General features: G+C 39.0%; 1 protein-coding gene across 1 annotated transcript; it reads right to left on the reverse strand.

Moving 5' to 3' along the window:
- Positions 1-103: 103 nt before the first annotated feature.
- On the reverse strand, positions 104-16,296 carry LOC144634038 (uncharacterized). Its single transcript, XM_078492982.1, has 14 exons — positions 16,182-16,296; positions 15,870-15,891; positions 14,286-14,355; positions 12,758-12,867; positions 12,116-12,238; positions 9,957-10,127; positions 9,401-9,446; positions 8,700-8,844; positions 7,993-8,103; positions 7,515-7,597; positions 6,411-6,569; positions 5,189-5,264; positions 1,920-1,969; positions 104-1,356 (listed from the first exon to the last, which is right to left on the reverse strand). The coding sequence occupies exons 1-14, from the start codon at positions 16,258-16,260 to the stop codon at positions 1,252-1,254; spliced, it is 1,350 nt and encodes a 449-aa protein (XP_078349108.1). The 5' UTR covers positions 16,261-16,296; the 3' UTR covers positions 104-1,251.
- Between the last annotated feature and the right edge of the window lie 1,869 nt (positions 16,297-18,165).

Consider the following 18,165-nt stretch of genomic DNA (forward strand, 5'->3'; position numbering starts at 1 on the left):
CCACGAACGTGGGGAGGAGGAACGCGATCGCCCCAAGAACGACTGCATGGGAGGCCGGCTAATACAACAACAGCAAGGAATAATTCATACAATCAAATAGACTTCATAGATTTTAATATCAATATTATACTAAATATTCTTTTTTGAGAAACGAAGAAATGTCTATCTCTTTTGACAGGAAAAATATTACAGGCTGACAGTTACAACTTCTCAATCCGATAACAATTTTAGATCTACAGAACTTTGCCCTATGACCTTCCCAGACTCTTCTCTCCTTCTGGCTAGCAAAGGCCCCTTGGAATGAGATTGTTCTTTGTACTAGAACGTATGCTTATAGAGAACACAATGCGCGCAGATGGAAAAATGTCTGGAAAGCGAATCCCTGCGGAAAGATTATTTAGTTCCCTCATTTTTATCCTTTATAAATATTGTCGACCAATGCAACTGGCTTGGTTTGATTTTGTCATCGCCAAAATTTGACCAACATTTCTCTTCAAGACAATTAAACCATTAATCTACTTAAAGTACCATTGCAAAATATTTTTTTACGAATTGAATTCAGTTTTAACGTGTTTGGAATAATTACAATTATAAAATAACGTTAAATAACCCGCGATACGCCGGGCAAAGAATATTTACCAATAATAAAAACATTACATTGGATTCTCCCTTTCAAGTAAAAAAAAATCTTGTGATTCCTTATTCTTCGCCTGCAAGAATCGCCCTTAGATTTAAATTCAGCCGTTAAATAACCAGTTCCACTAAATAACTACGTAAATAACCAGAGAACGGGGGGAACAAAGTGACTTGTCTCAAAAAAACTGTGGTGCTACGTCGGCAGACAATTAAGACGGTTTAGTTGACTAAAAACTAGGTGTTGATAAAGGTAAACTAACTGCCGTAGCGATTTTGGAAAAGCTGATTAGCCCTTTGTCCGGGCAAGTATCTTTTTTGGCAAGTGTTCGTTGAGGGACTTGCAGGAGATTTCCTATAGACTCTAATTACCCAATCAAAAACAGCTCAAATATAGCACGAATGCTCACGAGTGCTCCAAAAACAGTCACGTCAGCATGTTGCTTAGCAACTGCGCTAACAAAAAAAACCGCAGGCTCATTCGATTAGTTTGTTGTTTCCCCAGTAGTGAAATGTTTAAATGTTCCTGAAACATTCTAGAATTCTTTGCGTTTCAACTTAAAATTTGTCTTTGTTGCTGGGCAGTCATGCCCGTAGATTTACAGTGAAGGGTCGACGTCAGCTAAGTAACTTTTCCAAGTCGCTGCAAAGTTCATCAACCTCTGAAGAACTTCCTTTAAATTGGTCCACAGTAACACCCATAACACTTGCAAGGCCAGCCACCTAAATGAAGTTAATACACAAAAGTATCACTAGACAAATAAAGTAACGGTGATTTGTCACTATTTGCTTAAATGCTTTAATTCCAATAAGCGATCCCTTCAATTAATATTTGATGGGGATTTTGTCTGTTATGCAAACCGCTTCTATTCAAGTAACGCCTACTATTCCACAAAATTGATGCAGCTTATACGGTCTCCTGGTGAACAATCCGCCAAGCTAGAGGGCAAGCTCCGCTCTGGAACATTCAAAACAAAGAAAATTCAAGCATGACTGGTCGAAGTCGCTTTGTCTTGGATGTCCCAGCGCGTAGCTTGCCCTCCAGCGAGGTGTTATTTTGTACCGTTAGTTGCAAAGGGCCCATTGTTGCCTCAGTGCTAAATAGAATTTTTCTTGTAGGCGAGTAACTTTTTGTTTTGAAAAATTAAGCTTACCATTTCTCAAAAAGTCTGGTGCATAGTGTACAACTGGACTTTTTGTCAATGTAAAAACAAAGGGAGAAAATGGGAATTGCAACAAAAAAGATGATAATGAAAGCCCATGAAAATACACAAATATCGACCTACCTCAGAATTGTACTCCATAAATCTTCTCAAAGCGTAAAGGCAATTATGTCCTGGTGACAAACAACACATTGCAATTAGGGTCATGGAATTTACGTACGATTTAACCACCTCTATTTTTAGAATCGATTGTCAAACAGGTTATTCAGGTGGAAGAAATCATGGTATATGTCAAGTTGGTAGAAATAGAGCAGTTTTCAATTGAGTGTCGTAAAACCAAAACCAAAGTAATTACTCTGGCCAATCATAAAGGACACAGACAATCCAGTGAACCAATCAAAACTCGAAGCAAATACATGTGGCTGGCACGAAGCGCGGGAAAACGTGCGCGAGCTAGTCACGATTGGTTTTGGTTTTACTCCTGATTGGCTGAGAAAGTGGCGCGAGATTTTTTAGCCAATGACTAAGCGTAGCAATGCAAAACCAAAGCAAACGCAATTTACTTTCGACACTCAAGTGAAAACCGCTCTAATTGTTTAAAGGAGAAATTCACTCCAGAATGGCCATTTATTTTCTTTACGCTAATAAAAAGTTTATACAAAGATACGTTATCCACCAAAATTTCAGCCTCCAACGTGCACTATAACCCTACGAAATCTTTCTTTGAAGTAGCCCAAAACTTGACAACTGAACGCCGCCATCTTGGAGCTGGTAATGTATGCGTGACGTCAAAGAGCTCAGCCTGAAGTTTGGCGGGGAAATTTAAATACTCGAAACTTCTTATTTCTTTGTATTGGCTTTTGTTTGTCAAAATGCCTGTTTGTGCAGCACCATTTTGCTCACACAGAGCTCCAAGAAATACAAAAAGAGGTGTTTATTTTCACCGTCTTCCGATATTTAAAGAACAATTGCTCAAAAGCGGACAAAAATATTTGTGTGTTCCGAAAACTATGTGGAAGACTGCTTCAAAGTAGATCAGAGATGCAGTCTCCTGCGTGGAAATACCCACAAAAGATAGAAAAAGCCAGACGCAATCTAAACCATTTTTAAGAAATCTCCTTCTGTAACTCCCTTCAAACGACATGCAAGCGAAAGGAGGCGAAAGAATAAGGAAAGAATGGAGGTTAGTCATTTTGCTTACCGTGTTTTCTCAAATCAAACACCTCCGGCGTTTGTTTCAAACTTGGCGGGGTCCGGTGTTTATTAACGAAGTGCAATTTTCTGTAATTTTTTCAGTCCCGAGAACCACGATTTTTCTCGTCGTCCTGGCCTACAAACTGCTCTTGGGTCTCCGAGGATGATTTTTACCAAAGTAACAGTATTGCATACGGCAGGTGCATGTTGCAATCAAGATTTGTTACAAACCGAACTGCAGAACATAAACAACCAATGAGTCCATAAACGGCAATGTCGCCAACGTCCTCCGCAGTTATAAACGTTCACTGTTATAAACAACAGTGCGTCAGTCATGACAACACGAACGCGAACATTGCTGTTTCATTTTGTTTACAGCATCCATCCTAGTTATTTTACGCCGGACTTTCCTTGAACATTATAAAAAAAGTTACCAAAGAAGTCAAAGAAGCAAACCGTACCAGTTTGTCGTAGCAATGCTATTTAAGAGAATATATTTACTTGTTTGCTTATCATCATTATCATCACTTTGTTTACCTTCGGATTTGAAGAGTAGCTTATACAGCTAATATCTCCGAGCATTTCACAGTAAGCACAATACAACTGGCAAAGAACAGACCACAACACCGGGAACTCCATATAAACAAAATAACCAAATAAAACGCCAATAAATAAAACCAAATAAACGCCGGGACCTCGATCAAACGTCCCCGGCGTTTATTTAAAAGTTAGCATTTTTGACCCGACGTTTATGAGTACGAAGCCGGAGTTTAATCGGTGACCCGCGTTTAATCGAGCAAATACGACGACGGCAAATAATTACAGCATGAACAAAAATTGACTTAAATTGGCAACAACACTTCTCAGAAAAGAAAGAACAAAACGGGCTAAGTTGTTAAAAATTTTGGATGCAATGACTGGGTTGTACATGTAAATAAATATAGAAGGAGAAAAAGACAGAGAAAAAGATACAAACAAGTAATAAGTTAAGTTAAAATTTTGCTTGATCTAAAATGAAATAATTCAAACATTTCTAGCTCAGTCAGTCAACTTCAAAAATGACATAAAGTTCACTTTGGGAGTTGCGATTTTATATTTGATCAAGAAGAGTTTCTCTGGTTGATTAAAAGTCCTGCCTGAAATCAACTAAAAAGTAAAATAACATAAACGCATCATTGGTGGTATTGCGTCTGGCTCTTTCTTTTTTGTGTGTGTAGGTATTTTCACGTAGGAGACTGTATCTGTGATCGTCTTCAAAGCAGTCTCCCGTATAGCTTTCGGAACACACAAATATTTGTGTTCGCTTTGGCAGTAATTTTTCGTCCCTACCCATTCTTATTGAGTAATTTTTCTTTTAGATATTGAAAGACGGCGAAAAGATTTTTGTATCTCATTTGTATTTTGACAAACAAACGCCACTACAAAGAAACAAGGAGTTTCGACTATTAAAATTTTCCCGCTAAATTTCAGGCTGAGCTCTTTGACGTCACGCATACATTACCAGGCTTCAAAATGGCGGCGTTCAGTTGTCGAGTTTTGGGCTACTTCAAAGAAAGATTTCGTAGGGTTATAGCGCACGTTGGAGGCTGAAATCTTGGTGAATAACATATCTTTGTATAAACTTTTTATTAGCGTAAAGAAAATAAATGGCCATTCTGGAGTGAACTTCTCCTTTAAGACAAAGTAGTTTTTACCTGCGAAATTGGCTAGATCTAACTGAACAACACGTTCTACCCTGGGTACCAGAGACCGTTTTTTCTTTTTCTCGCGTGCGGTGGGATGCCTCGGTAACGGTCGGAGGCCGACGAGAGACTTGACCGACACCGGAAACGGCACAAGAAAAGCGTCTGGTACACAGGGTAAAGACACTTCCCCGGGGGGGGGGGACTCCCACATGAAACGGACGGGGATGCTCGTCGGAAATTTTGAAAAGAACCCCTAAAAGAGACCAATCTGGGTGTGGCTCAAGCTTTTCTTGACCCCTAAAAGATACCAAAAAACTAAGAATGGAGTTTATATTTGTATATTTCTTCGTGTGTAACCCTAAACGAGACCATTGTGGCTAAAAATATTGGCGTTTTGGGCGTTTTGCCCGGAACACCCTAAGCGAGACCAAAAATCCTAAATTTACACCCCTAAGCGAGACGACGAGCATCCCCCCCGGGGACACTTCAGAATTTAAGGCTTATTAAACCAACCTGTCTCTGGAGACACGTCCCTGGTAAGAAGTTCAATAATGGCGGTAGAACACTCCAGTGCTATGTCTTCTTGTGTCTAATAAAAAAAATCAGGTTTTAGTGAATTATACTTATCCTTTTTTGGGGGACGCCGCGTTTTGCTCAACGAACGTGTGCCAAAAAACGAACTCTTTTGCAGTCTCGCTTCACAAGAGAAACTTGTGTCAGGTATCAACACATTGTGCTCCCAAGGGCATGTACTAAAACCCGAAACAACGAAACGAAACCACCGAAACGAAACGAGCGAAACCACCGAAACAACCGAAACGGCCGAAACGAGACGAAATCACCGAAACAAGCAAAACCCATTACAATTATTGAGAGCTAACCGTAAACAGGCTAACCGGAGTGCATAGTAGGCTAACCTAAGTGAAACGTAGGCTAAGCGGAGTGTGCAGTAGGCTAACCAGAGTGTATAGTAGGCTAACCGGGGTTTAAAGTAGGCTAATCGGAGGCGCGGTGGCCTAATGGTTAGTGCGCCGGACTCCGGATCGAGCGGTCCGAGTTCGAGCCCCGGCCGGGGTCACTTGTGTTGTGTTCTTGGGCAAGACACTTAACTCTCATAGTGCCTCTCTCCACCCAGGTGTATAAATGGGTACCGGCGACATAATGCTGGGGGGTACCCTGCAATGGACTAGCATCCCATTCAGGGGGGAGTAGAAATATTCCTAGCCGCTTAATGCTACGGAAACCGGGATAAGCTCCGGCAGTGTGGGCCGCTTGGCTCGTGGCTTCTCCTAATCGGAGTGTAAAGTAGGCTAAACGGGGTGTATAGTACGGTAAGTAACGGAATTCTTGAAGTTTTGCTTGTTTCGGTGATTTCGTTTCGTTTCGCTCGTTTCGGCCGTTTCGGTTGTTTCGGCGGTTTCGTTTCGCTCGTTTCGGCGGTTTTGGTCGTTTCGTTTCGGTGGTTTCGTTTCGTTGTTTCGGGTTTTAGTATATGCCCTCCCAAGTGGGGCAGAGCGAAAATATCGGCGAGTGAAGCGAGCTGAGAAGGGCCTGGGGGTCGACCGGAATGCATATTCACAGGCTACACGCTTGAATCTTTCTTTCTCAATTTATGTACTGGCCCTCAAATATGCTTTCCTTTTTTTACTCAGAAAATCACGAAATATGATCGTGGGAAGTATCAGTGAGTTTGCAGAAGTCGCATTCGATCGTCCAGTCCGAAAGAACCAGTTACCTTTAATCTCGCAATATTGGAAGCTAACGCAGCTCCTACAGTTTGAAGTTCGCGATCTTTGCTAAGAAGACAGTTAATCGTCACAGCAGGAAGGGGCGTTGAGCGATTGTCTTGCAACATGGCTGAGTGGCCTGTCTGATGGCTAACAGCACAGCAAAACTGCGAGAGAAAAGAAAGAAAACACTAAACTAAAGCAACAAATTTGAAAATTTATATGATGATTTCAACAACAAGTTCCCGTTGCGTCGCGGATTAAAAAACGAAAAAGAAATAAAAAAGAAAGCAAAACTACTCATATAGCCCGGGATTGGGGTTGGGGCGGAAATGCTCGTAATAAAAATTCAATTAAAGATGAATTACAGTCCGTACTGCGCAATCTCGGCTGCAATGTTTATGTGAGCCTCACAAACAAAGCAAAACTTAAAATTACGTGACAAACTTACCTGTTTCTTCATTATTAACGCCAGATATCCTTGCAGAACAAATAATAACAAGTAAAAGAACCTTGACGCTATTTCAAACCGACTTTTCAGCTCATCGGAAGTTCTTGAACGAAGCGAACTGTAATGGCGGACTAAAAAATTTCATGTATGCTGTCACTGAAGTGTAACGTTTCAACGAATTCAAAACAAAAACGTAAACAAACCCCGAGTCTGCGCAGTACGGACTGGAAATCAGCTTTAAACCACTCTAGCAAACCAATCTAGGTAATCTGGGCCTGGCTCAAGCTTTGGATCCCAAAGTAAAGATATCATTCTTAAACAGACACGCGAATAAGAGCTATTGGGACTTAAATGAGGAAAAGAGGATGTCATCGTCAGAATGCTTTCATCTATGATAATGATGACATACAACATAGCAGTGACATAGATCTAAACCACGACACGATATGAAGACACTTTTTTCGGGTTCGAGCCCTGGCCAAGGTCGTTGTGGAGACGTATGTCTCAAATTTGCATTACAATATAATCTAATGGGGACGTGAGAAAATTTGGCGGTTGTAAAGAACCTTTCTGCCTGAAATTGCTTCGCAACCATGTTGAATTTTACTGTAATGAAGACAACACAAGTTACCATGAATTAATACTCATGTATATAACTGACCAATTTGATGCAATCAACTTGACTTGATAAAGAGGTAATTCTTGAAAAACTCCCACAGGTCTTTTTCACAATCTCTTGTAGTCCTGTAATCAAAAAGCCGCCAAGGTGATAATGAGTGAAGTTCTGTTAGTACTTCCTGTTTCTGAATCCTTGCATGTATGTCATTAACTTGTTGAAAAAAAAAAAATTCAAGGCCAAACAAGGTGTATTTATTTACTTAAAAGACGACGAAAAAACTTACAATAGATTAATCCTAAACAGGATGGCCAAAAAGTGGCCACAGCCCGGCTAAATAGAGATGACTGCTAAATAAGTGTTAAATTTACAGCATTTACAGATATTGACAGCTTGTTGCTCAATAGGGGGTGGCTGCTTAATAAGGGTTTGACTGTTATACTTCTTACAATTAGCTAGCTGAACTTCAAGTTAATTATCACTAATTGTTCAAATCTAAATAACTATCACACTCTAAACTCACCTGTGGAAGAAGAAAATAACTTCTCACATAACAATAACACTTGCAAAAGTTGTAGAGTGAGATGTAGAACATGATTTTCCTCCTGTGTCAAATACTTTTCAACAATTTGATCTATTAAACAAAATAATACGCCATCAATTCAAAAACGTCAGAAAACCGGCCAAAATTACTGAAAAGTACTCAAAATCGATAAAAGGACGCAAAAAAGAAACCTGAAAAGGTGAAAATAATTGCATTAAAGCTTATTTTCATTAATAGGAACACAAACATTAATTAATTACATTAATTACTACAAACATACAAAAATTAATGTCAAGTTCCCGACTCAACAACCTATCATACCAAATTATTACCAGATCATAAAGTTTGCTAGATAAACTCGCAAAGTTTAGCAGTTGAATCTTGAAAAAGTTATAGGTGTCCAAAGTCACCTGCTTTGAGTGTGCGCATAGCAATCTCTCTACATCCATCTTTCGACATCGTCTTTTGACATGCTGTTTGAAATGAGCCAATCAAAACTGATGCATACTGGTGTTGGTTTCATGTAAATGAGCCCACAAGTTTACAAGGTCGCGCTAGTGGGCTGTGATTAGTGGATTTTGATCTGTCTTGCTTGTTTAACACGTCGAAAGATGGATGCGATAAAGCCGCTGTGTACGTTAAACATTGAAAGCAGGTGTAAAAGATAGCTATAGATGTTCACTTACCAAGCATGTGAACATGGCTTTCTTTCACTTCCGTAAGAGTATCATTTTCAAAACATTTTTTCAGTTCATCAAGGTGAGTTAAATTTTCATCTGGAAATTCCATTTTTTGTAGGCTTTCTTTAAGATCAGTAACAGCTAATGGTACCTATTCACAAATTAAAGAGACAGGAAAAGATTAAAACCATACCATGGCCTACTGTTAAAGCTGGTTAAAAATTGTTATTTTTATTAACATGGCTGGTTATTATAATTATAATTAATGTCCTTACTGATCGTCAAAAAAAAATATTTCATTTTACAGACCAGTGTTAAGTTCAAAAGTCAATCTTTCCTGTTCAAAGCACTATTTATACACCACACCTCTTTTTATCAAGTTTAATCATCATACTGTAGGATGCCAGACAAGTCTTTTCCATCAATTTATGGCCCATTAGCACCAAGCAAACTGGCCACAAATCGATGGGAAAAAAACAGGATCATGACTTACGATATTCAAATGGAGAAAATGAAATTTACAGTCATTTATAAGTCAGAATTTTATTAAAATAATAATAATATCTCTTACTTTGGAGAGAAGAGAACATTTCAAATCAAGTGTGCTGGAAATTAGAGGGCCATACTGTAATAAGAATATATTGGCCTGCAAAATTAACTAAAACCTGTGCACACTTCAAATCTGTGAGATATAATTACTGGCTTACATCAACTTCCTTGTATACATTAGGCTTCCTCAGTACTGCACTTTGACTGTTATTGAGAGAAAAATAGCAAATTGGAATGTGTTAAAAAAAATCTGATTTAAAAGATAAATGGCACTTATTTACAATAAGTTTTGAGCACTCATTGTACTAGCCCAGTTTATAATATTTGTCTCACCCTCCTGGAATGTTTGAAATCGGTTTCATGTTTTCTAACTTACTACTTACAAAGTAACACAATTTCAATTATGGTAGTACTTTTAAATGAAATCACATGACTGTATGACAACCCTTGAAAACAAAGGATAATTCAGACAACACTTAATTCACCAGTTACAGCATTGTTAAGTTCCAGAAAATACCATACCCATCCCATGGAAGGTCATTGCAAATTCCAAGGGGGTGGGGGTGGTGTCTCAAAGGCTAAAATGCTTATTAACTGGAATTTCCAGAGGGGGTGGGGGGGGGGGGGGACTTAAACCAAAAAACCTTCTATTGGAGGGGTATGGATATTTTCTGGAACAACACAATTTAATATTAATACTGTCAGTCTACTTACCATCCATCAGGCTGTTCTCTCTGCCCAGACTGACCAGGAGGGCTGTCTCGTGGTTCAAATATTGTTTCTGGGTTCCTTGATGATGTCGCTGAGTGGTGCGATACTGATGTCCCACCAGATGGTCTTACTGATATGGAGTCAATAATGGGTCTTATCATCTGACCAAATGAACTGAAAAACAACAAAATTATTCCAGGCTACATCTTACATAAAAATTAATTAAGGGCCCATTACAGTATCTCGTTGCCAAGCTACGGCGGTTGCCACGCAAGTGCAATTTTATTTCCGGTTTTCTCGCATTCGTGATTCAGCTTAGCGGCAAAATTTTACGCGAGTTTAGTTCCCTTTCGGTTAGAATCATATTTCAATGACGGAAATTTGTTCTGCAGTAAAAGCAAACTGGGTAAATTAAAATAAAAAAAGTTTGTCATACTAAATGATTGCAAAACATACACGAAGCCTGAAGCAAGTATCCGAAACCGCCGAAATATTTTAAAAGTAGTGCCAATGCATTAGAAAACATGCGAATGTGCGGCGCTGCCGTATTTTCATCAGTTTCCCCTTCAGCTCACTGAAGAAATCTGTGAAAGCTACTGGCAAAAATTAAAGCACTGTCACTAGAACTAAACGAAGCTCAGAAAAAAAAAACAGCGATTCATTTCGTTCGCGAAACGAAGGTAAGATAATTTTTATGCAGTTCAACCACAGAAATATAGGAATGAACTCGATTTATCTGCCGTAAATTGCCTGCAGACACTGCTGATTATGATTCGTACAGCAGTCTAACCACAGGACAAATTCAGTAAGGTACAAAACTGCGAAAACTAAACTATATAAAACACCCGTATAAAAACATTTCAGCTTACAAACATTAACTATTTATTCAACCGAACAAAGAATTGTAGCCTCCTTGACAAAACATAATTACGGTAATTCGCAAATTACAAGCCGACAATAAAGAAACTCACACTAAACTCTTTTAATACTTACGAACGCCTTTGTTTACATTTGTCTTAGCCTCTACAGTTAGTTGAGCGACAGTAAACGTTGTTAAAGCTGTCCGAATACAAGCAAGAAGTTAAGTTTGCCGGGTCGAAAAATTATAGTTTTTGAAGCGTACGTGAGCGGGGGGAAAGCCAACTTAGTGCAGCAATGTCAATTACGATGATTTCAACCAATCAGTCACCATATAATTTTACTTCCGGTACGGACGAAAATGCAAGTTTTTCTCAGAAGGAAAAAAACGTACCTTCTGTTTTTTGCAGTAAATCGAAAGAAAATACATTTTTCTTTAAACGTAAGCATGCGTTTTTGGAAAATCAAAACAACATTAAAGTTGTGTTCAAAAACGTGGTCAAAAGAACACATTTTCTTTACTTATTGTTCAAGTTTTTTGTTCTGGGTCACGTGACATAAGACGTGCACCGATGACGTCATCAACTGACTTGCAGTCGCACTTTAAAACTCCTGTCTAAATTTGGTTAAATAAAAGCAAAGATATATCAAGTTACAGCCAATTGAAATCTCCCTAGCAACGGCCCCAAAAGATACTGTAATGGGCCCTTAAAGGAAAAATTATTATGCATACACTATAGGGGCAGTTATGAAAATTGTGAGTTGTGGTTGTAGCCACATTTATATATTAATAATCAAAGCATTCTTTAATTTTTTTTCTAACATTAATAATAAATTTTGATATTTTTATCAACCCAATGGACATTTTTGCATTGCTAATTAAGCTAGGGCTTTCAATAAAATAAAATGCTATATTTAGACAGGAAGCCACATCAGCTTTGACTGGTTTTCAAGCAAGTCCTCTATCCATGGAGTTTGTAAATGTTGGTTTTTGGCTTTAATTAAACTGTAAGTTTCAGGAATGTCGCAAAGGGCCAGCTGCGGGTAATTTCACCCGCAGAAAGAAAACTTAAATTTCACATTAAAACAAAGACATCTATGGTAAACTTTTAGAGCTGCCAAGGCCAGAAAAGCCAGCTGTGCTTGTATGAGCCGGCTATTAAAGTGTTTTCTTAGCTACATCCCTGAAGTTTTGAACAGTTGGTTTGTAAGTTCACAAAAACTTTCAATACTGTTGGAATGTCAAAACATTTTATAGCAAATCTAAAGTATGTACATGTACACACTGTATGTTTAATACTAACGTGTTAAGAACTTCTGAAGGAAGATCCTGAATATGTTGAGGTATCTTACGGCCAGTCAAGAACATGGCCACTTCTGAAGAGAAAGTGTTGCAGTTGTGTTCAAACAGATGGTAATTGTCACCTCTTTTAGGACAGAAAAACCAAAAATAACAATCAATGAAAATGTTATCACATTTATTTAAGTCGAAAAGTAAAATTGACTCAATCTATTTTCCGAGTCCTTCTGATAAGCATTAGCCTGTGAAAACAGCCGCCTCTCGTTTGCTCCCACTACCCGTTTCGCACGTAATAGTGGGAGCAAATGAGAGGCGACTGTATTCGCAGGGTACTGATACATGTAAGCATAACCCTCAGACAAATTATAAAGAAGATGCCCTCCCCCTTCCCCCAATTCAAAGGTATACGTACACATGTATAGTGTCCTCTCTAATTCAGCAGACAAATGGCCTTACTTAAAGGCAAGTAAAAAATGCAAATGTTAAATTACTGTAAACCACGAGGTACCCCCAGCAGAGGGCTCAGCGGTGGCCAATGAGCTGCATAAAGGGGGCAACCAATCAGTCCACAATTGCCTTGAGGTTTAGCTTGTCTAATTACTGTTAAGCCATGTACAAAATCAAATTTCTAAATTATGTAACAAACCTAAAATTTTGTTGCTCAATCCCACTTAAAAAATCCATAAACACATCTTGAGTGACCTCTGTGTCCCCAAGGTCAATCACCTCATCTGGGCTTCCAAGAATTGTTCCACCCTTCAAAAAACATTTCATTAATATAAAGTTTATATAAATTATTTAAATTTAAAATCATAAACATTAAAATCATTAATATTTATTAAAATCATTGGGATGATTATTATAATCATTGGGATGGTATTTAAACTAGGTTTAGAGTGCAACTAAGAAAGTTGTGGTCTAAACCGAGATTTAGCCTACGATTCCAATTATAAAATGACGTTTATCAAGAGAGGATCTTAAGTCATGTCTGCACGAAGGTTAACTGTCCATTAACAAACAATGGCAAGTTAGACCTGCTCCTGAGTAGGTTTACATCGTTTAATCGTTTATTTTAACTTTTTTTTTGCCCACCGGAGTCATCTTAATTCTTGATTTGTCTTTTTATGCACTTTCTGAATTTCCCAGCTGGTTTAAAGTGATATCTGATTCTATTTTTCATTTCCTTTACAAGACCAGGTAAATTTGTTTGAAAATATTTCCACACAGCTATATACTGCATTATCTATGCAGTCCTTTTATTAAAAAAACAATAGCAAGACAACAGTGTTCCTTTGGAAGAAGCACACATGCATGATTTCAAAACAATAGTTTCACTTGTAAGGCAGCATCCAAACGTTGTCCTCGTAATCTCCGGCTCATTGGCATTTAAATAATGAAAATTAGACTCAGCTAGGTAAATAGCCATGATTTAGGGCCAATGGTTGTCTAAACCTAGATATAGCCTTAAACCACGTCTACATGTAACTTAGGCTTCGTTAAAATAATCAGCCCATTATATTTGTAATCATTGATGTTTATCAGCAGACAAATTACCAATAAATACCATGATTAGAGCTCATTTTATAACATAAACTGCAGTGGTATAGCAAGCGGTAGCAAATCAATAAAAATGGTAACACACATGTGTGGATAAAAATGATATCTACACATGTGTGATATCTTTTTTGACCAATCAGCTCTTAGAGTTTACCATGTTTCAATGTTCAATGAGCCAAAGTTTATCGATATTAAGTCGAAACATCTTCGGATCTTCTACGGCAATCTTTGGTAATCTTCGGAAATCTTCGGAAATTTTCAGAAAATGTTCGGAATCATTCATATGACCTTCAGACAACATTTTGAAAATCTTCCGTAATCTTTGGAAAATGGTTGGAAATCTTCGGAAAATCTTCAAAAAACATTGTAATTAGTAGCTTTATATAATAAACAGAATAAATTATACATGGTTGCTAGGATATATGAAATTTATCTTCTTGTGTTCAAATCGATATCTCACTTGTTTGCTGCACTTACTCATAGCTATCGATAAGACACTCGAAGATAAATTTCATATCTCCGCACAACCATGTATTATCCTCTATATATCTAATGCTTTAGCCACCCAATTCAAAGAAATGCATTTAGTATAAAGATATTGTTTATACAACACTCACTGGAGAACAACTGGATATGCCATCTCCACCATAAAAGAACTCTCTATCATAACAAACCAAACCTGTATGCCTACAAGTGATGGAAAACAACTTTAAAAAAACTGAAATGTTATTCTTGTGGTTCCTGAACATACACACGTACAGTGCATTTAGTGGATGGTCAGACAGGGAGGCAGGAGCCTGGGAAGATAGAGGTGGGAGGAATACGAGAGGTGGGAGAAGAGAGGGTGGCAAGTGAGCTCCCACGGGCATAGGCGTACGGGCATCTTCGGTCCTGGGGGGCGGAGACCTTTTTGCCCGAAAACAAAAATTGGCACAGGTTGAAAGCTGAATAAAAAGGCATATCATGAAATGAAAAATAAAACGTGCATTGAAACAGCTGTGTACAAACTTCGCCTGCTTGCTTTACTTCTTTAATTAATTTCGTTGCGTTGTCCGAAGGTGTCAATGCAATAAATCCTTTTTCGGATTTATTTTATTTATTCACTCTAGTTTAGGAAAACTTAAATTAATTTTGGGGAGTTACATTGTTTTCACCCAATTTGAAAGAAATACAAAAGCGTGTAAAACCATTGGTTTTAAAACATTTCGTTGAAAGTTTTAAGTTAGCCCTAGCCCTGAGAACTAAACATTTGAGTCAAAAGCATTAGCTTCATCACATTTATAACAGCTTTGTTTCACGGTCTTCCACTAAATCCATCGTGCGCAAACGCTCAAGCTTTGGAAAAGCTGATTGCCACTGAATCAAACTGAGGGGTCACGCAGAATTTGCGAGAAAAATCAAACATGATTATAGCAATTTGGGGGAGGAAACGAAAGCAGATGAATGAGAAATTTGGACTTTTGAACAACAAAGTTTGGCATATTTCCAATACTTTCGCTGTTGATGTAATTCGTTTTGAACGTAATGTTGTATAGACTTTTCGGCTTATTTTCTATTTTTCTCTAGGCTTGTTGCCCGAATTCTAAGCATTTTGCCCGAGAAATTTTGGCACTGGGGGGGCTGCAGCCCCCCCTCGCCCCCCCCGCCTCGTACGCCTATGCCCACGGGGTGGGGAACCAGGAGAAATACCCAATTCCCTCTATAGCGCGCGCCTGCAGGGAATCACGGTAGTTGTATTCATCAAACATGCGCTAGACTCAGCAACGATGCACAGTGCTGAGTCTCGCGCATGGTTTGATGAATACAACTACCGTGATTCCTTGCAGGCGCGCGCCATAGAGGGAATCGGGTATTGAGCAGAATATTTTGCAATAGAAATTAGCACAAAAAAGGTTGGTACTACTTACACTGTACTTAGGAAAGGGCAGGACCTGGGAGTAAAAGGTATGGGAAGCGAGAAGTGCAGATCCCCTGTACCTCCCAGCTAGCCCCCCCCCCCCACCCTCCTGACATTTTTGGGTTAACAAAATATTATGACCCAGTCCCCTTGGGGTCCTGATGATTAATTTTCAGTAATGGTCACTAGAAATTAATAGAAAAAAAGTTCAGAGAGAAACAATCCATACATGTAGATCGAACTTAAATTATGTGAAGTAAATACAAGTGAATGTAAAAAGCACACTTGTGGTCAAAGCACATACCAAACGCCATCAATTCTTTTCCCTACGAATGAACGTGCAAACACAATTCAGCTTTATAGTTTCAATTATAATTTGAACCAGCTGTTCAACTTTCGCCAAATTAACTGCCTTGCAAGTTTATTGCTTTCATAAAGCACTTTCTAAGCCTCCTAAGTTAAGAGGTTTTCTGACACTCTCGCTTGAATGTCGAGAGAGAACTAAACTCTGACAAGACCTTGCACTTCAATGCTGAGTCACACCGACAGCGTACAAAAACGAAAATCAATCAAACAAACTATTTTCTCCTATGAATCATCATCTACACAAACTTACCAAGAAGAAGAGGCGACAGTTGCCTTGCGAAACCTCTTGATATATCATAAACATACAATTTAACTGGAAATTTTTCCATGTTCTATAAAAGCACTAGCTGTACTGAAGTTTTGCCTTCAGCAAAACCGTTGGGGACTGGTACTAGAAAGAGTAATTGTGGGAAATTCAGGAATACGGTGGTCGGACCGACAAACGAACTGTTGGAAGGGCGGATCGTTAGTAACACAGGAACAAAGACGGCCATTATGGTCTTAAATAAGATAGAGATTTTGACCATTTTACTCTGCAATGAGGAATGGTTGGTGCACTTTGGTCAGCAACTATTTTTATTATTGTTATTATTGTTATTATTATGCATTCCTGAGAAGTACAACTTTTAAAACGTCACAATTTAAAGATGAATTCCAGTCCGTACTGCGCAATCTCGGCTGCAATGTTTATGTGAGCCTCACACGAAGGGAATGTTTACAAGCAAAACTAAAAATTCCGCGACAAACTTACCTTTTTCTTCATTATTAACGTCAGATATCCTTGCAGAACAAATAATAACGAGTAGAAGAACCTTGACGCTATTTCAAACCGACGTTTCAGCTCATCGGAAATTCTTGAACGAAACGAACTGTAATGGCGGACTAAAAAACGTCATGTATGCTGTCACCGAAGTGTAACGTTTCAACGAATTCAAAACAAAAACGTAAACAAACCCCGAGTCTGCGCAGTACGGACTGGAAATCAGCTTTAAGGCCCTTGACAAATTTGAATAGGGTTGTGCGGCATGCTTCCGAAGATCCTTACCCTATTTTAGACCAAAACATGCGAGTTTCGCAGCCTATTTGAGACCTGACCCCAAAACAGATACCCCACTTCAGTAATGGGCTCCTGCTTCAGACTAGTACTAACCCTGTTTGTCTGCTTCGCGTCAAGCGGCTGCAACATCTGCAAGCGCAGTCTCTCATATTTCTGGAAAGGGTTCAACGACTGTCCACTGCGTCGATTTAAAAACATAAACATTTGAAAAGGGCAAGCGTCGATTTAAAAACATAAACATTTGAAAAGGGCAAGCATCAAATTATCAACGTAATGTAATCGCACTGCTCAAGAGATGAATAGTAATCACGGATCACAAAAGTAGTTTCTTCTGTTGCATAGGCGGCGGAGCAGGGGGGCAGAGGGTCTGTAGCCCTCCCCCCCCCACAAACGAAAATTTTGGGGGGCTGAGCCCCCCACGTTTTGGTGCCGAAAATATCGCGAGAACAGCGTAAAATTGGTTTATCAAGATAGTTCGTCTCATGAGTGAGTTCAAACATCTTCAAAACTTCCTTGGAAGTCTTTGGGAAACTTCGTTTATCTTCGCAAAAATTCGGGAAATGATCGGAAAAGTTCGTATGGCCTTTGAACAACAATCGGAAAATCTTCGGAAATCTTTGATCTAGAAACTGCTAAAAAAAAAAGCAAAAACAGTTGCTAGAACGGAAAAATATGCATCAACCAAAGACCTGCCGAGCATTTTTGGGTCAGTCTTGAAGGTTTTTGTGGAAGGTGGGGGGGGGGGGCGGGGAGGGTCACCACCTCATATAGCTATATGGATATGTGCCTCTGGGATGGAGTCTCATTTTTGATGGCAGCAATTGAAAATGAAGAAATTGATTTCGTGGTTACTTTCTCTCTGGATCTCTCGAAGAAATGTGTGTACTAGACGTCACTCAAAGTGTTAAAAAGTCTGCCTATCTTCATTTCCGTCGTACTAGCCTTGCAAAGTTCAGGTATATTTGCTATATTTGAAGGTGTAGGTGGTGGTTGGGGGGGAGGGGCGTCATAGTTTTGGGGAGATTTGGAGGGGGGTCAGAGCTAATTTGCCTTTTCCAGTGCAATATTTCTCCTTGCGAGGCTCATTTTTCGCCCCCCCCCCCCCTCTCCTGATAATTATTGCACACTCCCTTAAGTTGTTTGTTCTACTCATTTTTGACCTTCCAGTTCTGTGATC

The sequence above is a fragment of the Oculina patagonica genome, chromosome 12 (assembly GCF_052425735.1).
Source record: "Oculina patagonica isolate OP01 chromosome 12, crgOcupat, whole genome shotgun sequence".
Taxonomy (NCBI): Eukaryota; Metazoa; Cnidaria; class Anthozoa; order Scleractinia; family Oculinidae; genus Oculina; species Oculina patagonica.

Coding starts and splice junctions, on each gene's coding strand:
- LOC144634038 (XM_078492982.1), bottom strand. CDS start 16,260: ATGGAAAAATTTCCAGTTAAATTGTATGTTTATGATATATCAAGAGGT. Junction 15,892..16,181: donor ACTGTCGCCTCTTCTTCTTG/GTAAGTTTGTGT, acceptor GTTCATTCGTAG/GGAAAAGAATTGATGGCGTT. Junction 10,128..12,115: donor CCTTCAGAAGTTCTTAACAC/GTTAGTATTAAA, acceptor GTTGTTTTTCAG/TTCATTTGGTCAGATGATAA.